This window comes from Neurospora hispaniola (assembly GCF_033458365.1).
Source record: "Neurospora hispaniola strain FGSC 10403 chromosome Unknown B0T23scaffold_3, whole genome shotgun sequence".
Classification (NCBI taxonomy): domain Eukaryota; kingdom Fungi; phylum Ascomycota; class Sordariomycetes; order Sordariales; family Sordariaceae; genus Neurospora; species Neurospora hispaniola.
Genome location: NW_026944408.1, coordinates 2477835 through 2502707, shown reverse-complemented (window position 1 = coordinate 2502707; position 24873 = coordinate 2477835). Strand labels below are relative to the sequence as shown.

General features: G+C 51.4%; 8 protein-coding genes across 8 annotated transcripts; 4 read left to right on the top strand and 4 right to left on the bottom strand.

Annotated features, from left to right (window-relative positions):
• Window positions 1-291: 291 nt before the first annotated feature.
• On the bottom strand, window positions 292-2995 carry B0T23DRAFT_313394 (RNA recognition motif 2-domain-containing protein; the record flags this gene model as incomplete). Its single annotated transcript, XM_062834741.1, has 11 exons — window positions 292-440; window positions 496-610; window positions 678-757; window positions 807-879; window positions 929-946; window positions 1006-1036; window positions 1086-1207; window positions 1254-1817; window positions 1879-2142; window positions 2196-2369; window positions 2444-2995. The coding sequence occupies 11 exons, from the start codon at window positions 2993-2995 to the stop codon at window positions 292-294; spliced, it is 2142 nt and encodes a 713-aa protein (XP_062694152.1).
• Window positions 2996-4526: 1531 nt separating this feature from the next.
• Window positions 4527-8122, top strand: B0T23DRAFT_377309 (exocyst complex subunit Sec15-like protein). The gene is made up of 8 exons (XM_062837024.1): window positions 4527-5008; window positions 5139-6284; window positions 6337-6548; window positions 6604-6739; window positions 6801-7093; window positions 7148-7304; window positions 7418-7671; window positions 7789-8122. Exons 1-8 carry the CDS (start codon window positions 4958-4960, stop codon window positions 7871-7873), a joined length of 2334 nt encoding a protein of 777 aa, XP_062694151.1. The 5' UTR covers window positions 4527-4957; the 3' UTR covers window positions 7874-8122.
• A 684-nt stretch (window positions 8123-8806) lies between these two features.
• B0T23DRAFT_116048 (histone-fold-containing protein) lies at window positions 8807-10104 on the bottom strand. Its single transcript, XM_062831950.1, has 3 exons — window positions 9807-10104; window positions 9727-9740; window positions 8807-9646 (listed from the first exon to the last, which is right to left on the bottom strand). Exons 1-3 carry the CDS (start codon window positions 9892-9894, stop codon window positions 8888-8890), a joined length of 861 nt encoding a protein of 286 aa, XP_062694150.1. The 5' UTR covers window positions 9895-10104; the 3' UTR covers window positions 8807-8887.
• Window positions 10105-11014: 910 nt separating this feature from the next.
• B0T23DRAFT_411697 (Fcf2 pre-rRNA processing-domain-containing protein) lies at window positions 11015-12431 on the top strand. The gene is made up of 2 exons (XM_062839448.1): window positions 11015-11426; window positions 11637-12431. Exons 1-2 carry the CDS (start codon window positions 11169-11171, stop codon window positions 12009-12011), a joined length of 633 nt encoding a protein of 210 aa, XP_062694149.1. The 5' UTR covers window positions 11015-11168; the 3' UTR covers window positions 12012-12431.
• A 178-nt stretch (window positions 12432-12609) lies between these two features.
• On the top strand, window positions 12610-14150 carry B0T23DRAFT_377302 (30S ribosomal protein S10, mitochondrial). The gene is made up of 5 exons (XM_062837023.1): window positions 12610-12695; window positions 12771-12841; window positions 12906-12938; window positions 13114-13610; window positions 13703-14150. Exons 1-5 carry the CDS (start codon window positions 12654-12656, stop codon window positions 13855-13857), a joined length of 798 nt encoding a protein of 265 aa, XP_062694148.1. The 5' UTR covers window positions 12610-12653; the 3' UTR covers window positions 13858-14150.
• B0T23DRAFT_419395 (uncharacterized protein) lies at window positions 14151-20124 on the bottom strand. Its single transcript, XM_062839702.1, has 11 exons — window positions 19688-20124; window positions 19415-19596; window positions 18885-19347; window positions 16845-18815; window positions 16500-16780; window positions 16412-16439; window positions 16210-16250; window positions 15890-16069; window positions 15248-15731; window positions 14872-15109; window positions 14151-14765 (listed from the first exon to the last, which is right to left on the bottom strand). The coding sequence occupies exons 1-11, from the start codon at window positions 19730-19732 to the stop codon at window positions 14239-14241; spliced, it is 4440 nt and encodes a 1479-aa protein (XP_062694147.1). The 5' UTR covers window positions 19733-20124; the 3' UTR covers window positions 14151-14238.
• Window positions 20125-20872: 748 nt separating this feature from the next.
• On the top strand, window positions 20873-22892 carry B0T23DRAFT_314111 (peptidase M24, structural domain-containing protein; the record flags this gene model as incomplete). The annotated part of the gene is made up of 4 exons (XM_062834783.1): window positions 20873-20945; window positions 21012-22095; window positions 22148-22409; window positions 22467-22892. The coding sequence occupies 4 exons, from the start codon at window positions 20873-20875 to the stop codon at window positions 22890-22892; spliced, it is 1845 nt and encodes a 614-aa protein (XP_062694146.1).
• A 532-nt stretch (window positions 22893-23424) lies between these two features.
• B0T23DRAFT_115895 (uncharacterized protein) lies at window positions 23425-24348 on the bottom strand. Its single transcript, XM_062831949.1, has 3 exons — window positions 23871-24348; window positions 23716-23795; window positions 23425-23649 (listed from the first exon to the last, which is right to left on the bottom strand). Exons 1-3 carry the CDS (start codon window positions 24220-24222, stop codon window positions 23497-23499), a joined length of 585 nt encoding a protein of 194 aa, XP_062694145.1. The 5' UTR covers window positions 24223-24348; the 3' UTR covers window positions 23425-23496.
• Between the last annotated feature and the right edge of the window lie 525 nt (window positions 24349-24873).

The following is a 24873-nucleotide window of genomic DNA, read 5'->3' as shown; positions in this document are numbered from 1 at the left end:
ACAAGAACCCATGGTGCACAAAATGATGCTGCTCTTTTTCTGGTTTTCTCCATGTGGCTTTGCGAAATCTGACAAACCTTTCAAAAAGCTGACCACCGATCTCAAAACGGCCATTCCATGCCAAATTTTCCACGCCTTCTCATAAACTGTCGGATATTGCAGGAAGTCAAATATCGTATGTATGTATCGCGCGGAAAGATGGTCTCGAGCCATGTCTTTGTGTGTTATCTGATGATATTGAAGCTCGGTGCTGCTGGCACGCTTACAGCAACTTTAGCTCACAGCGATCAGTCACTGAGCGGGATAGATGGCCTGCGGTTGGGTCTGAGTGTCATAGTCGTACTCCTCCAAAGCCGCAAGTCTGGTACCACGATCGTACTGTGAGCGACGACGACGCTGCTCATCGCGGAAGTGTTGACCTGCGTTCGGAGTAAACAGACCTGATACATGTGTGAGTGACATTCGTTCATCTATGAGGCACAACTCCCAACCTACCGACATGCTCAGCATTCTCACAGCTGCGCTTCATCTTGGACTGATTATCCGGTTCAGGGAATGGCTCTTCTTGCCCAGCTAAATCAGGTCTGGGTCCGTTGGAGGTGAAATACAGCTACGAAGGTTAGTGACAATTCAATAGCCAACAGAGTAGGAGTTTTTTTTCTTTTTTTTTTTCTCACCTTAGGTCGATAGTGAGGCGCCTCGAGCATGACTGAGCTGTTGCGGAACTTCTGAACAAGGCAATCCTTTCCCTGGATGGCTTCGCAAGATCAGCATGGGTTTCTTGGGACATGTGCAGCTAAACTTACTGGCATATGATATCTCCGCAACCTTATCACTCTTGAAGCAGTTCCAGCGCTGATTGCCCCGGGTATTGACAAACTGCATAATGTATTAGCTCTGATCCGGCAATGCAGAGTATGGCACTTACGTCGACGATATCCAGGGGCTTTGGGGTTGTCAGCTATCGATGCACTAAGTTTGGGTTTGGTAATGGAGGAAACTTACATCAACAAAATTGATGAACGCATATCCGACGCTAACAAATCAGCAAATGTTCGCATGAGAAGGGGTGGGCTATAACCTACTTGCAGTCATTGGCGAAGTCGATACGCAGGTACATAAAATCGTACTTGCCCCAGCTTGACTCGTCAATGATTCGTTTGAGCATAGCCTGATCGACCTTGTTGGGAATGTTGCGAAGCATGATCTGTGAGGTTAGTTTCATTGCTTCATCGAGTCTTGGAATCACTTACCGTAGTCCTGACGTCGATACCCTCCCGAATACGGTTAACATCAACATGGTTATGATGTCCGGCCGCGTTGTGGTACGGCGATCTGGAGACCCGCATGGCGTTCTGGCGACGGCCATCCGGTCGTCCAAATTGCTGCATGCTCCGAGGACTGGTATAGTCATTCTGCATGGCCATTGGCGTCGCGGGCGGCGTGTAGATGGAGGAACTCATCACAGAGAGCCCACCACTGATTGGCGTCAGAGGAGTCAGAGGTGCAACGCTATGGTCGCGAGTAGGGGTCTGATCGAGTACATAGCGGTTACCACTATTGATGGGAGTTTGGTAAACCACCGGATACATAGCAATCTGCTGCTGGGGAACGGAAATGTTGGCAGGCGATTGAGTGACGCGTCCACCGCCAACCAAAGGACGGGTTGACTGGGGGGTTCTGGCAACGCTCATGTTCTGGAAGATGCTGGTGATATCTTGCACCTGGGGTCGGGGAGGATTGTTATAGGCATCCGCTGATGCGAGACCCAGAGCTGGCGTGTCCGGCTGGCACAAAGTCAGCAGTAACTGAATACCCTGTAGCATTGGATGTCAGCGTATCACATGAATCAACCGAGAAATGGCTGTAGTAGCTCACATTGACAGTGAAACCGTTAAACTTGGAAACAACGGCAACGGCCACGTCGACATCAGAGAACTCCACAATGGCCTTGAAGAGACCTTGGGTTGAATCAGTCAGACGCTGGAAAGCGAACAACTCCCCCTCATCCTGAAGAAAGTTGTAGACGATTGCCTCCACCTGAGATTGGGCATAGGGAAAAGCGTAACCCGAACCAGGAAAGGCAAGAACCAGGAGCTGCCCTTCAGAGACTGGGTCGACCGAAGCACCCGGAGATGCAAACTGTTTGGACAAGTTAGTCATGAACTTGACATGCGCGTGTATAGGAGACCTACGTGGAAAAAGTCAACAGGCGCAATGTAGGTTGCACGCCAATCCGGATTGCCTAGCTGAACATTGTCGTGAACTTTGCGAGCATCACGGATGTCTGTCAGACGAAGCAAGACTCTGACTCCCTCTTGGACGGCATGGTGTTTGCCCTGCACAGGCGAACCAAGTCTCTCCAGCTTCTGTGAAGGTATGTCAGTTACATACTTCTTGTAATGGCGATGTGAGTGTGAGGAAAAGAGGCAAAGACACATACCCGGAGATACTCCTCAACGTCAGCGATCCTAATCGGCTGAGACGAATAAAAGACAAGGTAACGGGAGATATTGAGGTCAGTACTGAGCTTGTCTGCGGCCTTGGGGCTGTCCTGTTGGGCATAGGACGGCTGTACGGTGTTCAGTAAGCCTTGCATTCCATTCTGGGGCCCGTTGACAGATCCGTGGGCAACCAGGGGACCAGAAACAGAGACAGGAAGGAATGAGGAGGCCGTAGGTGACAGTTTCTGGTCCTGCTTGGAGATGGACGAGGTGGAAACAAAGGGGTCCTTGTCGGAGCCGCTGGCTGGGGCTACAGAGTAGCCGTCGGATGAGGTGTGCGAATGGAAACGGCGAGAATGTGCATCCTGGGAGGTGGCGGTGCTGAGGGTCAGAGTCCGGTTGAGAAGCTTGTTGGATGCCGCCGAGTTGTCATCCGGTGAGAACGCAGTCAATCGGGTATCCGGAGTTCCTTCATGCTTGTACGAGTCGGCACAGCCGCTCGACGAGTGAGGTGAGGAGGGGTTGAATCCCATGTCTCGCGCCTGCGCCATGGTGTGATGCAGGAATGGGAGTTATGGCGTCTTCGTAATTTTCAAGACTGTCGACGCGCTGGTGTTGTCTCGCCACAAGAGGACCGCAGCGAAAGAATGAACGACAGATCGATGGGACCTCACCTGTCGAGTTTCAAGGCCTCAAAAGAAGAAAACTTTCCAGGAAAACGAGAGAGCGAGAGTGGGAGTGAGGATAGACGCTGGTAAAAAGGGAAAGGCAATCCAAAACCCGCCTCGAGGGGAAAGACAAGAAGACTCTCCAAAAAAAAAAAAGTCTGCACCCAAGGAAGGGAAGTGATCGAGATTGACGATGATGATGGACTGCAGGAGCGGAAGGTGCGAAGGAGGGAGAAATTTTCAGGAGTTTTGCTGGGGGGAAGAAGTAGTGGCAGAAGAAGGAAGGCGGGAGGGGTCTGCACCGACTGCACCGACCGTTGGTCACCTTCACTCTTTCATCCCGTCGGCACCGACACACGTTCAATGGCGCCAATTTGACATTTTGTACCGACCCGCAAAGAAGGGCACAAAAGCTAATGATGAGGGTTTGTTTACGAATGAGATTTGGTAATCTCAAAGGCATTTATCCTCGGGAAGTTACCTGGTCTTGTAGGTTGGCTTGCAGCCCCACGACATCCCCAGTCCGTGGAGGTGTTTCTGAATTATCTTGCCGACAAAGAGTAGAAGTCCAGTGGTCAATTAAGCATCTCGACAATGTGGTTTCCATCACTGAAGGGTGAAGGGATGGCGTCCTTGTTCGTGACTGCGCAGCATGAGCCACCCTGCATGGGTGACTTCCTCGATATACATGGCGTGAGTCCGTCATGACCGAAGCCAGAACCACCATATCACCGGAAACCTGCGGTACCGGTACTGGAGGAAGTCGACCTGGAAGAATAAGTAGGAAAGAAATGTCAGCATCAGGAAGGTAGTGTTGAGTCTGTCACCATGTGCCTGCTCGCCTAGAGCGCGCCAACTCCACCAACGAAGTTAGATGGGAAAGTGCAAAGCGGCAAACATACAGCAGTATGTTGTAACGGGTTGAAGACAGTTATCTCGGTCATGTCGTCATGCACATACAGACGCGGTTTCCGCATCACCTATCATCAGAGCTCAGAAGAAGAGAAGACAAGCTGGGAATCGACGAGTGTCAGCCACAACGACAAGCGTACACTATTCATCTGTGGAAGCGATTGCGGCCATCATAGTCAATCCAAATCGCGTGGAGTCGGTCCATCACCCATCCATCGCAGAAGCACAGCTCCACGGCATGAACAAGAGAACGCACTCTTGCCAGTACTGTCTTGAGATTGTGATAAACGTCGAGGCTGCTCATATTAAACCATATTCACGACGTAAACGCTCAACTAGTTGGCAATCAACCTCTTGGACAGTCGTGAAGTCAGATGTCGTTAAAAAGAGGTGGCAGAGGAACATGGCCAGCTGTCATCAGCTGCCTGGCTCACTCGCCCATGGTTCATCAGGGGTATGGAGACCACTACTAGTAGTGTACTCTAGAATAACATCCAGAAGTCCCTCCCTTCTGAATCTGTCATGTTACAACTCTAGAATTCCTCTTGACGCTGAAAAATACTACGAAATAACAATTATAGTAAGAACTTCTGCTTGCCCCGCGAATTGTACATTAAGACACCTAGGAGATGAGGTGCAGGAACTGACACACAGCGCTGCTTCCCGTCGAGATGCCTGCCAGGGGTAAATGGCATCGGCGTTGAATCTCAACGCTTGGACCACCACTACCAACAGTGGGCTGCACCGTGGAGCTCCCCCCATTCCTCGTCCCTGGAGTGCGGCGTAGCGGGAAGTGGAAAGGTACCTCGACGGCTAGGCTACGAATAAGCCCAGGACCCTTTCTTCTTAAGTTTCCACGACAATTCGTGTGAACATCGTCAGTTTCGGAAACCCATGTAAGACTCGACTGGCGCATTTGGGTTCCCGGTCAAGATGCCCAGAAAAGTGCAAACGTGGGACGACTACGACTCCGCTGTCGACCAGGTACGAGCGCCGTCATCGTTGGCGCAACATACATTGCGAGCATACATCATTGCGCAACACCATCCATGGCTGGCGTGGCCCCCGTTGAACGTCTATGTCGGAGTTGACCCAGTCACTGACATGGACTTAGATTATTCTCACACCGTCGGACTCCGACTTTATCGATCAGCTCATTCCTGTCCTCAAAGATGCGACAGCAAGCGGCCGAACAGCAACGCTCGTCCAGAGCCTTTCCCAGTATGCAGAGGAGCGGGAGGGCGACATCGAACGGATCGGCTTGACGCAGCACGAAGAGTTTCTTGGTTCCGTCAGCCAACTACAAACGATACGCGAGGAGACTGTGGCCCTGACTGCCGAAATTCTCGACTTAAACCAGTCGATCCAAGCAAGTACCGAAAAGTTGGCGGAGCAGAAACAGGCGTTGGTCGATACACGCCGCGTCCGCCAGAACATCACCGACGTCTCCGATGCGCTCAGGGAATCGCTCAAGATCATGCATGCTGTCAACAACGCCCATGACCTGATTCGCAAAAAGAAGTACTATGGCGCCCTCAAATCGCTGGAGGATCTGCAGAACGAATACCTAGTACCCATCATCCAGAACAAGTATGCCACCCAGTACCGGCTGGCCGATTTGATACAGAAGTCTATTCCTGCTTCGCGGAAGACCATTTCGGAGGCTGTCATGACCGATTTGAACACTTGGCTGTATCGCATTCGTGAGACCTCACAGTTTCTTGGCGAGGTTGCTTTCTTTGGCACAAGGCAGCGGCTGGACCGTCAGCGAGAACGTGCCGAACAAAACCCATACCTGGGTCACTTCAAACTGAACTCTGCGATCGAGCTGGTTTTTGACGAGAGTGATGAGTTTGATGTCCTCGATAACGAAGAAGTCCAGGTCGACTTTACACCACTACATGAAGCGCTTCATATCCACGAGGCGCTGGGTCAAATCGACAAATTCCGTGCTGAGTATGCGGCCACTCGGCGTCAACAAAAGGAACTCCTCATGCCGAGTTCTGTGAATTTGTCATCTGACGAGGAAGAAAACTCACTTCGTGATCTTCTGGAGCAAATCACCGGGTTCGCCGTGATTGAAAAAGCAACGATACAGCGTGCTCCGCAACTGCGATCCACAGTCGAAGTTGACGAGTTGTGGGATTCCATGTGCCAGACTGCCATCCGCCTCATCTCAAGATCGCTCACAGACGTGGACAATGCTGAACTGCTTCTGAAAATCAAGGGGGATATTGCGCTATTCATCCAGACAATGGAGGTGAGTAGTCTCGTGCCTGTCAAAGTCTTCGAGACGCTAACATGTTTTGCAGAGCTGGAATTACTCCGTTTCCACGTTGAACAACTTCCAGTTAACCCTCTTCTACAAGTATGCCGAGCTGCTCAAGCGCAGATTCAGCGATGACTTTCAAGAGATCGTCTCAACCGACGATTACATGCCCATGCAAATCAACAACGCCGAGGAATACGAAAAGGTCCTCAAAGTCAGTTGGTATACCGAGGAGAAGGCTCCAGAAGAGCTCACGTATGTCGCCTATCACCTGCTTTGCAATTGAGCTTCTGTACTAACACGAGATCAGGTTCCCTTGTGTCCTTCCCTTTTCACAGATGTATCCCCTCTGCTGCATTGACATTAGGAATTTCCTGAATCAGTTCTACTTTTTCTCTAATGATCATTTCCAACATCCCAATATTGTTGATGAAACACTCAGAAAGGTAGCCATTTTCCTCCTTCATATTTCATTTCTATGGTGTCGAGATCTAACGCCATTGGCAGTCACTGGACGAGCTGTTGACCGAGAAGGTCTGCCGGACCCTCGTGGAACGCCTAAACTCCCAATATTTGGGTCAGATCGTTCAAATCTTGATCAACCTCGAACACTTCGAAGAAGCTTGCCACCAACTGGAGCAGGAACTAATTCGCGCACGATCGTCCACGTCCGCAGGCGGGCCTGTCTCTCTCAAATCAACCGAAGAGTTTAGGAGCAATAAGAAGACAGCCGAGAAGCGCATCTTCGAGCTTGTCAACTCCAAGATTGACGACCTTGTCGACACCTCCGACTACAACTGGTACGTTCGACCTACCGCTCCGCGCGACTTTCTGCCTACTGACCATCGCAACAGGATGACTCCGTCTAAGCCCACTGAACCTAGTAATTACATGCAGACTTTGACGAGGTATCTAGAGAACATAATGGGTTCCACCCTTCTTGGTCTGCCTCGAGAAATCAAGGAGCTCATCTACTTTGACGCCCTTAGCCACGCTGCCAACAAGATTCTGGTAAGCTACCACCTCATTCCCCTTCCGAACTTTGACCCCTTTCCCCCATGAAAGTTTTTGCAGTCCTCACTCGTCCTGAAACCGTGCTAACACAATGTCGCTCATCTAAACAGGCTCTACCACTATCCCCAGACGTCAAGAAAATCAACGCCAACGCTGTTGCTGCCATGGCCATGGACGTGCAGCACCTATCTGCCTTCGTCGCCAACCTCGAAAATGCCCCTATGCTTGAGCAGAACCTAGACGAACTTCAGCAGACAATTGCGCTCATGCAATCGGACAATCACGACGAGTTCTTCGACATTTCTACGAGGAACAAGAAGTACGGTCGTGTGGATGCCATGAACGGGCCGATATTATTGGAAAAGTGAGTTTGCCGACGCGCAGCATCTCCCCCGTCACCTCCACTCTGCCCGTCTGTCACCTGGGAGATGATTCATTAATAATGTACTAACCGTATGCTCCTCTTTCCCCATTATTGTAGGCTCACTTTGGGAATCGAGAGTACCACTACGAGCCGAGCCGCTGCGCCGCTCGCTAACTTCGGATCGCGCTTCGGTTTGCGCTGATGTCTCGGGCGAGAACTAATAGTATTGCTGTTTGAAAACTTGAATTAGTAACTGAATATACCCCATATATAGGATGATGTTTTCGTTGCCAACCGGTTTAACTACGTTTAACTGCTGCTTAACCCCCCTTCATTTGATAGCCATTGCAATTATGTGCTCTCAATAGTCTCTTCATGGAATAGTACGAGTTAACGAGACCACGCTCATTCTTAAAGAGAGAAAAATAAATGTATAGTTGCCCAAGCCTGGAGGTATAGTCGAGGCTAGTTGTATACCTATGAGAACATCACGTGTTTTCTGGCTCTCGATATACCTACCGCATACGATACTGGAGTTGTTAGGAGATGAGGCTTATTTGCTCCCAGTGAAGGTCCTGCCGCTTAGAAGCTGGGTCCTTACACAGTAGTGGAAATGGAGAAGGGACGAAGAGAGCCGAAGTGACTTGACTACAAGTCAAAGTAATGCGAAAGTGAAGTAGTGAGTCTGTAGGATAACGTCCACGCGTTCGTTTGTCTTCACCTTTCTGAAACGTGATGGCAGAAACTCAACTTCACTATTAGACCATCACTATATTGGTTATGCAGAATGCACTGGATGTAACGCAGATCCATGAACTAAAATACCATATAGAACCAGAGATGGCTCAAACGCGAGACGCTCAAACAGAAAAGGTGAAAGAGCAAAACATGATAGACATCCTTGTGACATAACCAACCGACCAGCCTTCCAAGCACCCTTCCTCCGTCCATGGTACGGACCTGAAACAAACGAAATAACCCGTATTTACGCCACGCCTTTGTATATTGTTAGATCGGCAGTCTTTGAATCTTATCAAATGAAGATGAAGAACCATGTAAATAAAGAAGCGACCAAGGTGGAAGCCATGTCAGTGTGACTTGATGCCGTAAGTTCATTACTCCTGCTCCCGCCTTTAAGTTCGTGACAGGTGGGATGTAGAAGACTCTCCAATCTTATCTCCTCCAGAATGCGCGCCCTAGGCGTTCTGTGGTCAAGTTAGCATGTTACCTGGCGAGCGTGATGAGTAGAGAAGCGCATAGATATATGTACCTGCTGAGGAGGCATTGTTGAGTAGTACATGCCATCAACGTCATACATGGGAGGTTGAGGCTGTCCATACGGCGCTGGGGCTCCAGGTTGTACCTGACCAGAGTACATGTTCTGCTGGCGGTAGTCGGCCTCAGGCGCAATCGCATGGCCACCTAGCGTGTAGTCAGGAGCGGCCATGGGATGCTGTCCGCCATGGTTAGGCGCAGCAACCCCCGGCATGCCCTGAGCTTGCTGGGCCGCGTTTTGGGCAGCCTGCGCGGCAGCAGCAGCTGACTGACCAGTCGCGCGCTTGGCGTGTGTGGAAGCTTCTTCTCTGGGTACAATGTCGATGAGAAAGTCGAACATGTCGGACTTGGATAAGGCCGAGGCGATGTCGCTGCGCTGCAGAGTGCGACGCTTGTTCTCCTCTGCATGAATCCACGCGCGCATCGTTAACTCGGTGATAAAGATATCGCATCCCTTGGCGAAGAGGATAGGTGCTTCGGCAGAGATCATCTTGACTTCCGGGTCCGCCTTCATGACTTTCTTGATTCGTGCCAGGGGCAGCTGATGCAGCTTGTAGTCGTGGGTATCATTCTCGAGATGGTTGATGGTTTGTTGCCAGTAAGCTGTCAGGATTTCCTTGTAATTGCCCTGGAGGCCCTGATGAACATTGGCCCATGTTCCCGTGTAAAGGTCTGAGGGAGCAAAGCCTTGTTGAGAGAGCTAGCGACATGAAAGGCGTTAGACTGTCAACTAAGATGTGATAGGACTGAGAAGCCCGCTTGCAAAGGGTGAGTACTAACCGCAGCACTGGCACCTATACAGCATATCATAGTGAGTAAACTGTTCCCTAACGGAAAGCGCTGAGACGGCGATTACTTACCATAATGGCCGCCTTGGCTCGTGTCGTAGACAGGCTGCTGGCGTTGTTGCTGGTTATGCCCAGCCGAAGACGGATTTTGGGGATCCATGGCGAATATCGATGTTTGGCGAGCAGCGGGGAAACGGGGACTAGTTGGTCGCAAATCGGTGGCCTGTACTGGATGACTTGGGTCAATATCAATATACCTCTGTCTGTAGCAACAAAACTTCAGCTTGAATGTCCTGCTGGCGTCGCGTAATGGTCGCGCTTTGCCGAAGAGCTCTCTGTGTTTCCCAGCCAGAAGGATCTAGCTTCTGCGTGTTGGGCTTAGAAAGAACTATCTATGATGTCGACAAGCCCCTTGGGGTCTTTGTTTACTTAGGACGGAGCCGACGAATGATGATCGCAAAACCGACTCTCACTCAGAAATCCTGCTTGATTGGGCAGAGCGATTGATTGGCGGGACTCCCTGTTTGGGGAGAGGGGAGCAAGTGGGTGGAGTTCAATGTCAATGGACGACTCGCTGCTCCGGGCTCGCCTCTCGTTGACTTCGGGACGAGCCACACGGGCAAGAGCTCCAGTTGGTGAGGAAGGTGAAATGATTGGTGAGATTGAGGGTGTAGGTCCGTCGTTTGGCGTGAAGCCAAAGGCTGGGAAATGCTATTCGCGGGAACTGGCGGATGAGGATGAGATGGACAGACTAGCAGATAAGCACGTACCTGTGAAGCAAATGGCTTTACTCAAACAGATGCTGGAGGATGTGAAGAGACGGACAATGGGAACAAGAAAGACGGTAAGATGATGATTTGTGAGTGAAAGCGGTCAGACTCAGTACAAGGAGAAACCAAAAGGTTGGGCATCAGTGAACCTTTTGAAGACTTTCAACAACAACCGTCTAAATGACTGCCGCAACATTCACTGCAGTCTGCAGCAGAAAGACGCCGAAAGACAGCGACTGGCAGCTGTGGCGCGCTACCTGACAAGCTCTGCTCGACGTCGCGGCCGCCCCTGCCCCGAGCCCAACCGTTGACAACTGGCACTCTCCAGCCTCATTTTTCCGCGCCCAGAGGTATGTATGACGCACGGCCCGGGGCTGTGGACTGCCAACTCATTGGAGGCCTGGCTCCAGTTGTGCAAGACCTTCACGTGACCATGGAGCTCAGCACAAGCAATGCCAAGTCTTGGCTGAGATGGGCGGGAACGGACGCCTGGACATTCCCCGCCGGCTCCACTCAAAAATTTATCTTTTTCTTGTCCCCAATTTGCTGTGAAAGCTTCGACTTTTCTTCCCTTCTCTTCCCCTCTCACCAATTGCTTGCAAATCTTGAGCAGCTTTTCCACAGTCTTCATTTCCCGAAACTGTGCATTTGGCCGACCAGCAAGATGGCGGCTTCTGTACTCGGCTTGTCCGATGCTGAGATCGACAAACTCCTTGCTGAAGCCGAGTCTCGCCTTGCGAACTCGGACAGCTCGAATGCTGTCGCGGCTCCCCAGCAAGACGCCGCTGTTGCACCCGCAGCGCAAATCCCCGTAGTGGTTGCGGCTCCCTCGGCCGCTCCTGCTGAGGTGGTGAAGCCAACCTTGGAGAACAAGTCCAAGAAGTTGTCGGTTCGGGTGCCCCAATCCAAGGATAAGAGCAAGGTACGTTCAGCAGTCCTCAGCACGCATCACATCCCTTCCATGATGAAAATCTATCCCATTTTTTCATGACGCAGGTCGGCGCCCCGTCATGGGGTTGCTGTCTGCACCATAATGATTACCTTTATGTTCATAGTTACTCTGACTGGACATCCTTTCTCTTCCATTCCTGCTATAAGACTTTGCAGATCAGTATGCTGACTAGAGAAACAGGGACCTAAGAATGACGCTGGCGCCGATTGGTTTAACATGCCCCGTACGAATCTGACTCCTGAGCTGAAGAGAGACTTGCAAATTTTGAGAATGCGTGAGGTCGTCGCCATGGGAAAGCAATACTTCAAGAAGGACACTCGCAAGGACTTTGTGCCCGAGTTCTCTCAAGTTGGCACTATCATTGCTGGTGCTACTGACGGTCGTGACAGCCGACTTACCCGCAAGGAGAGGAAGCGGACCATTGTCGAGGAGGTTCTTGGTGCTGAGGTTGTTGACAAGTACAAGAACAAGTATCACGGCATCCAGGAGAAGAAGCAGAGCGGAGGCAAGAACTTCTACAAGAAGCTCGTCAACGGAAGGAGAAAGCGCAAGTGATCCAAACAACACCCTATGGTCAAATTACCTTGCGGGACACCTACGACCGTACCACAACCAACATCATATGCACGCGATTGTTGCAGCAAGCAACGAGGCGACACCGATATCAAAACGCCGCTTCCGGCTCCTCGTCGGTTGACTTTGGTCGACATGACAGAGGATTGGCATCATGCAGGGCAATAGTGTGTGGGATTTATAGTGTTATTTCAGTCTTGAGCTTTAGTTCGACTGCACAACAGTATCCCTCGTCCGCGTGGCGATCAGAGAAGGCGCCTCTGCCATTTGTTGCGAGATTGCCAGGACTTTTATTTTTTATTTTTGATAGGAATGATGGAGAAATCTCCGTTAGATAGCCGCGACGTCACAGACCGGTGCCTCGAGAAGCCGAACATCGGACAATCCAATGTTTGATAACCACTTGATGTCTCCTATGCTACTAGTGACTTGTTATTTTGCTTCTGTTCGCTCTCTGTGATGGTGATGTTTTGGTAGCTCAAGAAATGGGCGTCACTAGCTCCTTATCGATAAGAACCCCGAATTGACCCCCGGTATGGAACCTGCGCTAAAAACTCGGTTGATCCGCGCAGCGCGCGACGGCAACTTGAAGACGTTCAATCTCCCAGACCACCCAGAGCGAAGATGATAATAAGGCCAGTAGTACGGTCCCTCCAGGGACGGGCGGTAAGAATTCTCCTCATGCGTTTGTAAGATGTTTGCGCTTGTGGGATAGTTGTCTAATCTCCTTGGGGACGGCAGCCTCTTGCGACCCTCCGGTCCGCCCAGAGCGTCTTCCAGCCGTTGCCCCAGCTCCGGCGCAATGCTTCCGTGTAAGTGACCAGAGTGCTGCTGAGATCCTTGGGTATGCGCGGGCAGGAACTAAGACTTGAGTAGGACCACAGGTCCCGATGCCGCCTCTAAGGCGAGGTTAGTAACCATTGCCGCAAATAATCCTCCTCGATAACGTCGCCGTGCCTCCGAAACCCGCCCACCCGCTCGTCGAAGACCCCGCCAATGTGCACGCACTCCCTCCCTCCATCTATCGTCACATAAGCGAACCAGCCCAGGCGGTGCAGAATGACTGACCGTTATATGCTGCTAGCACCACACCGATCGCCCGGATCACGACGACCACCGAGGCCCCCAAGGACCAGAAGAAAGCCAAGGCCGCCGCTGCGGAACCCGAGGAGCAGGAGGTGATCATGTCCCGTATGCCCCGCTCCCTCGAGGCCCTCTACCTCCAGCCGCTTCGTCGCGAAGCCGAGTATGGCGTTCCCTCGTGCGACCTCCAGCTCCGGTCCTATTCGATCCGCAACCTCGAGTTCTTCTGCGACTTCGCCCTTCGCGCCGCCTACTACCTCGGCCTGCCTGCCTTCGGCCCCGTTCCCCTGCCGCGTATGATCGAGCGCTGGACCGTGCCCAAGTCGCATTTCATTTTCAAGAAGTCGCAGGAAAACTTTGAGCGTGTCACACTCAGAAGACTGATCCAAATCAAGGACGGCCACCCGGAGACGGTGCAGCTGTGGTTGGCCTTCTTGCAGAAGCATGCCTACTATGGTATCGGTATGAAGGCCAACGTTTGGGAGTTCAGCAAGCTTGGTACGTGGATACGTGGATTTCCGTCCCATATTTGCTTCGGAAGACTGTTTTTGGGTTGCCTGTATGCTAACCAGCGTCTCCAAACCAAATAGGTGTCAGCAAGGCCATGGACGAGAGCAAGAGCGAGGTGGAGAAACTTCTGGAGACCAGGTGGGAACACCTCAGCCATGTCAGCGACATGAAGGGTGTCGGCAACTTCGAGGACTTCCTTGCCAAGGAGAGACTCCGGATTTCGGGTGGACGCTAAACGGATACACCAACTGCTGGTCCCGTCTCAAGCCCTTTAAGCCTGGGTGGTTGTTCTTGTTGTCTGTCTCTCTCTGGTCAGGTTTGTCCCTTTTGTCTTCAGCATATGGCCCGTCCTTTGTGTATAGATACTGTAGCATAAGAAATGTATAGTACAGATCAGGAGACGATCATGGCTCGACTGTGCTGTGCACGAGAAAGACTAGACGGAAATTGCCACTGGAGGAGATCGATGCGAGGAAGCACCATGGGAACGACGGCCAGATTCTAAGCAATTCAGACCACAGATACAGACATCCCATATAGCTTTTATCTACCGAAAATGTGTCCGAACCAGATCACCCAGTATCTATCTTACAAAAACCTCCCACTCTGCATGTCCTCAAGCACCCAACTCCACAGCCCTCCTGACCCTACTCATCGTCCTCTCCGCACTCTCATTAGCCCTCCTCGCCCCCTCCCGAATAACCTCATCCAAATGACCTCCCTCCTTCCCCCCATCCTCCTGCATCAGCTTCAAGTATTTCTCTCTAATCGGATTCAGCTCTCTCTGCACCACCTCGCTCACCCTCTCTTTCAACTTCCTCAACGGATTCTCCTCCCCTTCTCCTCCCAGCCCAGCATGGTTGCCCATAACTTCAGCATTAATCTGGGCCGCGATCTCCTGCGCGGAACGGTTTTGCGTATCAAAATGGCTGAGCAGCTGAAGCAGGTTGGAGACGCCGGGGCGTTGGATCGGGTCGAAGGTGATGCCCAGGGAAGGCGTGAGCGAGTCGGTCCGCGCTTTGAGGATCTTGGCGTGGATCTCGGAGGGGGTGTCGGTAAGGAGGATGCGGGAGGAGGGGTCGGGGTCGGATTTGGACATTTTTTTGGTGGGAAGTTGGAGAGACATTACGCGTTTTGTTGGAGCTGTGTGTAATATGGGGAGGTGGTTAGTTGATGAAGCAGTCACTCGAGACTCGAGGTATCTTAAGCGGAAGGGCCACGGGTTGAGAAGACATGACGATGTACTCACACAAAATCGTCTCGGGAGCTACCAACACCTTGCCCTTATAGGCGTGGTTGAAGTTGGTCACGCATTCCCTAGCAAATTCCAGATGCTGCCTCTGATCTTCGCCGACGGGAACATGGGTCGCCCTGTGAACGAGGATATCCGCCGCTTGAAGGATGGGGTAAGAGAACAAGCCGTGCTTGAGAGAGGATTTGGCCTTGTCATCTAGCACGTGGGCGTCGTCTGCTAATTGTAGTTTGCTCTGTAGTAGAACACACATACCATCAGCCGCTGGTCTCGTGTTCAAACCTTTCCCCCGCTCGTTCTCTCTCTCTCTCTCTCTCTCTCTCTCTCTCTCTCTCTTTCTCTCTCATCGAACAATAACCTCGAAGAAACTCACCTTCCACTGCGTCATCCTAGACAGATACCCCGTGCTAGCGGTACAACTCAAAATCCACTGCAACTCCGAGTGCCCTGGCACCATGCTCTGGTAAAAGATGGTGCACCTCTTGGGGTCCAAGCCGATGGCCAGCAGCGCCGCAAGCATTTCTCTCTTCCATTTCTTGAGGTTGCCGCGCTGCTGCGGCACGGTGATGGCGTGCAGGTCAACCACGGAGAAAATGAGATCCGTCGTCTCAGGATCCGCGCTATCCTGCATGCGCTTCCATTGCTGAAGGGCGCCGAGGTAGTTGCCCAAGTGCGGTATGCCTGTGGGCTGGATGCCGGAGAAGATTACTTGTCTTTGTGCCTTTTTGGTCGGTGTTGCGGTTGTTGTTGCGGTTGTCTCGGACGAGGGATTAGAAGAATAAGGTCGTTGTTGGAGATTTGATGCTCTAGTAGCGAGAGAAGCAGTAAGGCCGTGCCAGCACATAAGGCCGTAGGGCCTGGTGAGGGACTTCATGTTGTGCGAGAGGGTTTACCTCTAAAGACTAATCACAGTGTCCTGCCGTGCGGCTTAGTGTCACAAACAAAAACCTAAGAACTGTCCTGAAAGGGACAGCTTCCTTTGGTGAGCACATGGTGACTGGGTGTTTGAACTTACACTGAGACGTAGTGATGGAGATAGGACGAACTGTGGTTGAAGAGTGAGGGTTGTGTATGGCAGTATGACCGCCCTTGATGCACCTGGGGCTTGGCAGGGTTATAGATGGAGGTAACGCTAGGACCATGTCTAGACACCATTGAGCTCTTTGTCGAGCCCTTCCTCGCTCGCTTCATAACCCTTATACACAAGAAGCACATCATTGGTAAGTGTGTGCCTGATGATAAATTGAGTAGCATCTTGAGAGAATTATTTGCACCATCTGTTGTTGTCGACTAAAACAGTAACTAGGTCCCAATTTGGCTTACAACGTTGCCTACCATGTCCGAATGATGCTTTCAAGAGCCGTTGTCAAGATAACCTGCATAGGAAAGAGCAAATTCGACTTATTACAGAGAAAAGGTTACAAAAGTTCCTTCATAATCTCTATCCAGTTTTTAGGCTCGTAAGTACCATTGCACAAGCCTAGGAAGCATATGAAAAGTTTGAACCCCTGCAAGCCAGCCAGAACTCTCTAACTACCTGGTTGGTGGCCCTCGCCCCTCTCAGTCTGTATAAATTGTAGGTCAGCAGCTTGTATACGGAAGAACCAAGTAACTGACAGACCTACCCAATAATCTTCCTCAAAAAGGTTGACTTCTCGTCGTTGCCTACCTGCTGACCGGGGAAACTGGGGTCGAAGAGCGCCTGTTCGAGCCACTGCCTTGAACGCACTTGGCTCGTCACAAGCTTCTTGAGAGGGTCACTGAGCTTGTCTAGCTCGCTTCTTGCAGCGTGGCCCCCGATATTTTGGATGAGAGTCTGTGATATAAGCGGCCCGAGGTGCTCCATGGCAGCGTTGATGGTTCCCTGAAGATCGGGTGAATCAGACTTGAGGGTAATGAAGTTACTCTGATTTAACATGTTAGTCAGTAAACATTTTGGTTAATCATTCAAGGAGCCCGAAGAGACATACCCAAAATTCCGCCGACGCTGTCTTCGGCAGAGGTTCCTTCCCGTTTAGGACCTTGAGCGAGAACATGAAAAAGAACTCGAGCATCTGTGGCGGCTGAATCTGGAACACCACTTCCGGGTATCTTGTCATAATCTTATCCACGAAGCAAATGCCGTTCTGGGCTACTTCTGTGTCGCTTTCTGGTTCCGGAAGACTACTGAGCATGTTGATTATCCAAGGCAGTAGCTGAGCCAGTAAAGATGGAACCATATTCTTTGGTCCCCTGTACAGACTTCCGACAAACGAGCATGCTGTGCTCAACAAAGTGCCCAGCCTAGGCGTTTCGAATCTTTGTTGACTGAGGAAATTTGTCACGACTTCAGGAGGGAACACAAACGGGCCCGGCTCGGTCTCTGAAAACCCTGCTCGAAAGATCATGCATATTATCTCAACGATCTCTCCGCTGGTGTTGAAATTCTTCTGCATCTCGACCAAGACGTTGAGGATATCGGACTGGATAGCAGAGAGTTTCGGGTCCTGGTTGGCGAAGAATGGATCGGCGTCAATGTCAACCACATGCTCCTTGACATCCTGCATACCCTTAGCCATACTTTGCAGCGATCGGAGAGCACGGACGGCGAGTTGCTGAGAGACTTCATCGGCAGAAGGAACATCGCCTGGTTGCTCAACACCGCGCAAGAAGTTGGGGTCAGACAGGTTCAATATGCTGGGCTGCTCTTTGAGCTGGACAGCACGCTCGCAATCTGCCTTGATGATCGAGTAGAGGTTCTCAAAGACAGCCAGCTTCTGATTGGAATCCGGAATGGCCTGGATGATAGAAGCAATGGCAAGGATGATACGTTCCTCTGCAAGGGAGTCGAGAACCTGTCTGCTACGAATTGTTTGGTAGTGCATGATGAAGGCCGGTGCTTCGCTCGTGAGAATGCAGCGACACGACGAGCAGAGAGTCGAGATGGATTTCGCAGAAGGCCCACCAAGAACAGGGTCGCCAACGGCCGCGAATAGCAGGTTGAGCGCATGAGGAAGATACTCGGAATGGCGCTCAAAATACTCGCAGTACCGCTCAATGAGCAAAAGACCTGTCTGGCGCAGACGTAGCGGGACCGGACCTTGAGCCTGGCCGAGAAGATCAAAAAAAGGTGAAGCAAAGACCTTGCTTAACTCCACGTCATATTGGGGGTCTTCCGTGATACAGTCGGACAGGGATCCGAGACAGAATGCCGATGCCTCAACTTCGGCCCATGACTGAACCGAGAGGGCCTGGAGGAAAAGACCAGAGAAAAATGAAACCAGAGTGAGATTCTCGAGAGTGAATATAGATTGTAGCATATCCGCTATGTCTTTTCTCGCATCCGTAAAGCCGACACGCTCATTGGAATCCCATTCGGCGAAAGTCTCTGCAGGGGGCCATTGTGCCTTCCTCCAGCAGTTGGACACGACGCTCTTGAGGTGTTGTTCAGCATGCGAGCGCCAGACGTTTACTTTTGCTTCGTCTTCCGAGTAAATATTGTCGATCATGGTTTCGACAAACGTGGCCCAGAACTCCAGGGCAGGGACAAATATCGAATCCTCGCCCACCAGATAGCCATCAGCAGCGAGAAGACCGGCCAGCCTGGCCAGAAACCTCTGGGACCGCTCGTCTGTGCTACACATGAGATCCGACACCTTGGCATCACCATACGCAAGCATGAGAAGACCAAATGAAATGCCATCAAGCTGATGGTCGCCGTGAATGACCCTGTTGTAGTGTTCTGCCGCCCATTCGCTGTCGAACAAAGAGGCCAATGACGCATAATGTGCCTCTGTGAAGAATCCCGAATAATTGCTCAGTACGTCACTGAAGAGTTCGGCGGCCGGCTGGAATAAATCGTCGATGGCGAAGCAGTTGAGAGCCGGGCCAACAAGTTCCCGTAGATGCGTCACTAGAACATCGGTATTTGAGGACAGTCGCTGAGCATAGAGAATCCAGGCCTACATGATCGTCAGCGACCAATTCGTCCATATCGGCAACCCTGGGATAAACCTGTTTCTTTCACTCACCTGAAAACAGACAAGCGACTCCCCCTGAGTCTGGTAGGCGTCATCTGATGGGAGGAATCCGCGTGCTAGCAATGAGGCCAAGTCGAAGGCATTACGAACGAGACGCTCGTGTACGTGGATGTACTTGATCGAATTCATATCCGTCTTCCCGACTTCTTCAACAAGGGAGGTTGCGAACCAGACGGCGACCTTGAGTTTCGAAATTTCAAGATTGTTGGCAATGATAGGAGTCTCTAGAGCGTCGTCCAATGCCTCGATAGGGGTAGCCCGTCCGATATCGAGACTGTGAAGGAAGTGCCGAAGGCAGTTGGGCCATAGCTGAGGAAAGTGGATGAAGAATGTAGCGAGAGCAACGCACAACTTTTTGATCACAAAGGGAGCAACACCCTGAGCGCACGATGCTATTGTCCAGCCAAGGATGTTTTGGAGCAGCTCCTTTGCCTCATCGTCGTTGAGGTTGGCACTTTAGAGAGTCTGTCAGTCTGCTAAGGCCTAACAGGAAAGAGGATTGGCATGGCAAAGGTATCTACCTGTCTTTGTTGAGTTTTACAATAATTGTCAAGGCCGCATAGAATTTGATGTTGTCATTTGGGTTTCCAATCAAGCTCTGGGCAAGTTGCCAACCCTCGGGGGACTTTTGCAACCTCTGGAGAATCTCCTGGATGCGTGAGACGGTCTCAGGGGGGTTTGGCTGATAGAGAGCTATTATCAACTGTCAGCAGAAGTGAGTCGTGTTAGCCTCGTGGTCTCTGCGGGCGTCCTGGTTCATTAATCCGCCATCCTCTTATCACGATTCATCTCACCTGTTCCACTTCAGCCAAACTGGTGGGTAAGGGTAGTGGCTCCATTTTTAGTGAACTCTACCAGGTTCGTGAGGAGGAGTGCGAGTGCAGAAATATGCCCGACGGTCGTCCAACTTGGCGAAGGTGAAGGCGCGTGTTGGTGAGGAATGATGCCAAGGAAGAGAAGGTTAGTAGTGGATCGTGTCGGTGCAGAACCGTCAATTTGTTATCACTCTGATAGATGTTCAAGAACAGAGACGGGAGATGGACTCTTGCTGTTGAAGAGACCGCGCTTGTAGTGTTGTTCCTTTCTGTTTTTGCAATGACTTGACCACATCGAAAAGAGGGTTTACAAGACCGAAGTTTGTGCTTGTTGTTCCAGTTTTTTGGTGATGAGCAACGATGGAGCCTGGCCTGGCTGTGGTGGGCTATACTAGGGTCTCAACTCTCAAGTGTCCATCTCCTGAATATGTACACGCTAGGTATCGTAGGGCTTCAGCTACCTAGCAGTATGTACCTATGTACCTCTAGTGAGGTGTGGTAGCGACGGGACCCACCTGGCGGAGGCGGCCGCAGAGCCGGTGGAGGCGGGTGGAGGGTGGCTCAAAATGGAAAGTACCTACTACCTAGCCCCAGGGCACGCAGGCAATGATGGGCGTCGGTTGATTGTTGGGCGCAGAGGAGCTCCCGCGTGGGATGCGAGTTGAGCCGACCAAATCTCCTGATAGGTACCACTACAGTAGGCAAGGTAGGTACCTGCGATAACCCGTCCCGTCGTGTGACCAGAACGTTGCGACTTGACGTGCTGTGTAGAGGTACCCGTCCACCGACTACGCCCAAAGTAGAAGTCCCCAAACTTGACTCTTCCATTCGTCCAAGTCAAGGTGATAGCTTCTCGGTAGCTGCTATCCTATAAAACCACCGCCCCCCTCTGGTCCCGTCTGCGTGGCTGTCTCTGTGCCTTTGCGACGTTACGGGAACACTCCTCTCCTCTCCATGCGTAATTTTTGGTCCTTTCCCTCTTCGTGCCTGACAGCAGTTGCGTCTTCTGTCCCCCGACCAGCCAGCCGCTCCCAAGCCGCCAGGGTTCTACATAATCTGCCTAGGGCCTTGACTGCCTTCCCTCAGCCGTCACGTACGACCAGAGCATTCTCTCTCACATCAAGATTATTCCAACATCTTAGAGCCGCTTCGGACGAAGAAACTATGACTGTCAACACAACGGATCGCTTGGCCGCTCTACGGTCTCTCATGAAGGAGCGCAATGTTGACATCTATGGTACGCCCTGTGCCGTTCTCCGCCAAGACGATTCCACTGGCCGCTGACCCTTCTGGAATCTCGCAGTTGTCCCCTCAGAAGACAGCCATGCCTCCGAGTACATTGCCGAATGCGACGCCCGCCGTGCTTTCATCTCGGGTTTCACTGGCTCGGCTGGTACAGCGGTCGTCACGCTAGACAAGGCCGCCTTGGCCACGGATGGTCGTTATTTCAACCAGGCCTCCAAACAGTTGGATGAAAACTGGCACCTGCTTAAGACCGGGCTCCAAGATGTCCCCACCTGGCAAGAATGGACAGCAGACGAATCCGCTGGCGGAAAATCTGTTGGCATCGATCCCACTCTGATTTCCCCGGCGGTAGCCGACAAGCTCGATGGCGATATCAAGAAGCACGGCGGCGCAGGCTTGAAGGCCATCAACGAGAACCTGGTGGATCTTGTATGGGGAGATAGCCGACCACCTCGTCCCAGCGAGCCGGTCTTCTTGCTTGGTGCTAAGTACTCAGGAAAGGGCACCGCAGAGAAGCTCACAAACCTGCGCAAGGAGCTCGAGAAGAAGAAGGCCGCTGCTTTCGTCGTTTCCATGCTCGACGAAATCGCGTGGCTTTTCAACTTGCGCGGCAACGATATCACATACAACCCCGTCTTCTTCTCTTACGCCATCGTTACAAAGGACAGCGCAACCTTGTACGTCGATGAGTCAAAATTGAATGACGAGGTCAAGCAATATTTGGCTGAGAATGGCACTGGGATCAAGCCTTACAACGACCTCTTCAAGGACACCGAGATCCTTGCGAATGCTGCCAAGAGTACTAGCGAGCCGGACAAGCCCACCAAATACCTGGTTTCTAACAAAGCCTCATGGGCTCTCAAGTTGGCGTTGGGCGGCGAAAAGCACATGGACGAGGTCAGGAGTCCTATTGGGGACGCAAAGGCCATCAAGAACGAGACGGAACTTGAAGGCATGAGGAGATGTCACATCCGTGACGGCGCCGCCCTGATCAAGTACTTTGCCTGGCTTGAGGATCAGTTAATCAACAAGAAGGCCAAGCTGGATGAGGTGGAGGCCGCCGACCAACTGGAACAGTTCAGAAGCGAACAAGCCGACTTTGTTGGTCTTTCCTTTGATACCATTTCTTCCACCGGACCAAAGTGAGTTTCTCATATGAAATTCATTAACCTGAAGATGCTGACATGAACGTAGCGGCGCAATCATTCACTACAAGCCCGAAAGGGGCGCCTGCTCCGTGATTGACCCTAATGCCATCTATCTCTGCGACTCAGGCGCACAATTTTATGACGGAACAACGGATGTCACGAGAACGCTGCACTTCGGCCAACCAACCGATGCCGAGAGGAAGTCTTATACTCTGGTTCTTAAGGGCAACATTGCTTTAGACACTGCGGTATTTCCCAAGGGAACTAGTGGTTTTGCGTTGGACGCCTTGGCCCGCCAATTTCTCTGGGTTAGTAACGACTTGCTCCTTGTGGTAATATCCACGAATGGCTAACAATGATTCCAGAAATACGGGCTAGACTACCGCCACGGAACCGGCCACGGAGTTGGATCTTTCCTAAACGTCCATGAAGGGCCCATCGGCATTGGTACTCGGAAGGCGTACGTCGATGTTCCTCTGGCTCCTGGCAACGTGCTGTCCATCGAGCCCGGTTACTACGAGGATGGCAACTACGGAATCCGTATTGAGAACCTGGCCATTGTTCGTGAAGTAAAGACGGAGCACCAGTTTGGCGATAAGCCGTATCTGGGCTTCGAGCATGTCACCATGGTACCCTACTGCAGGAAGCTGATTGACGAGAGCTTGCTAACGCAGGAAGAGAAGGACTGGCTGAACAAGTCCAACGAGGAAATTAGGAAGAATATGGCAGGCTACTTTGATGGAGATCAGCTCACGACGGAGTGGCTGCTGCGGGAAACGAGCCCATTTTAGGTTGTTTTTGAAGCCGAGTTTCAAACCCGACAGTCCAGACGATTTAGCTCAGAGCTTGGAAATATGCTGGGCCTTGGAGTATTTTGGATCCGCCCATAAAAATGAGACTTAACAGAACATCCACATCAAGTCTGCACTGGATGTTTTTTCAACTGGACGAGTGTGCCGAAGGATCCCAGAAACTGCCTTGCGCCAGGGCTGACCGGGAATCTAGCGATTTTTTTTTAACATGACCGCTGCTGCTGTATGGCGCTTGGGCTGGTTTTTTTTGGCACCCATGGCGGCTCTCATGTCTTTCAGATGGCTATCTGTTGTGGCACACAAGCCGAGTGGTCAACACGAAGCTGGTCATTGGTCGTTCGATGTAGTGAAAGGAGCGAGGATAGTCATAGACGTTCAAAGTTGGAAAACCAGAACAGTCTCAAACATTGGATATCTGATAGTTCTTCCAAACGCCTAAAATGATCAATACATAGACAGCGTATTACCATCCATGTCTTGATGCCGATTCCGCAAACTTCTCACCCGATGATGTGATACGCCATGGATGCATCTTGATGTGTAGAGTTAATATGGTTTTCTCCTTCGTTGAACCTTGCTCGATCTAGAAAGACATGAAAGCAGAAAGAGCAAAGGTTATGGCAAAGGCAAGCTTAAAGGCCATTTTGTGTTGCAACGCCTTGAGAATCTTTGACGAGTTCACCTTGTCGCGAAGATGCAACATGCCTACCAAGTCGATGCCGTAACGAGACGCAACCTATTCCCATGCTTTTGTCAGTACATCACTTTTCTTCCATTTCTGTCACGACGTTGAAAAGCCCACCTGAACAATCACCATACCAACACCCGCCAAAAGCACGAGCGTCTTGGAAAAGACACTGATCAAGAGACCGGTGGCGAAACCTGCAAAGGCCGCACAAGTCGACATTAGCCTCCCGTGTACAACTAATCAATATCCAAGCTGGGTGGTAGTCATACCGCTCAAACTCCCACTAGAAAGCTGCTTGATCGTTTCCGGGTTCAACCACTCCTCCTTGTTGTCTTTCTGGGAATGGAGAGACCGCGACTGCTGCGAGCTGGACAAGGCGTCTAGCTTCAAAGGCTGTTGTCGCGCGGCCAGGGCGAAGGTGGTTGTGAGACCGAGAGTGACGGGCACAACGTTGCGCCGGAAGGCAGCGCGACAGGCTATGCGGGTGGCCATATTTGGTGTTAGAGGTGATGTAGTGACTTTTGGTGTTTCGTGACGGGGACTTTTGGTGGTGAGGTTCGCAATGCGACGTGAAGAAGGGGAGGATCGGAGTAATGTGAGGTTTTGTTGTGTCACCTTCATGGACTTTTTGGTGGACTAAAGGCGGAAGGCAATACGGTAGGATAAGTAAGCATAAGCTACCTCTCTAATGAGTATGACCAGGTGTCGATCCTGTTGATACCGTTCGTTCGTTGGTTGGAAGCTTGAAGCTCTCTCTGCTTGAAAAGCTCAACAGTTCACCACTTCAGCAGCCAGTTACCTCCACGCTACGCTAGCTACAGATCGTGACGTAATGAGGTTCTTGGCAGGGACACAAGGAACAGCTTGAACTTCTCAGTGTTGTTGACAACTCAGGGTCAGGGACGAGGAATTGAGGATGCCTCTACTGCATAGTAGAAGTAAAGGAACTACGTTAAGCCGTTGGTGCGAAGAAAAGGACAATCTACGAAAGAGCAATCGAGCATTGTTTCCTCCTACAACTTCACACAAGCAATTCGCCCGGACACAGGTGACAGACAACCTTGTCATTGAATGATCCAGTTGGGTCTGTACACTCACTACTGCGTACAGCCCGTCTGGAAGTCTGTTGCCGAGAGCGGAGAGGCTTGCCTGCCGACGGCTCACCCCGCATTCTACCATAAGGGTCCCCACTACGGTACAAAGGTATACTTCCAGACCACGCGCTTGAAGGACCCAGTCTTTTTTGATACCCCGGTGTTGATCAAGGAACGC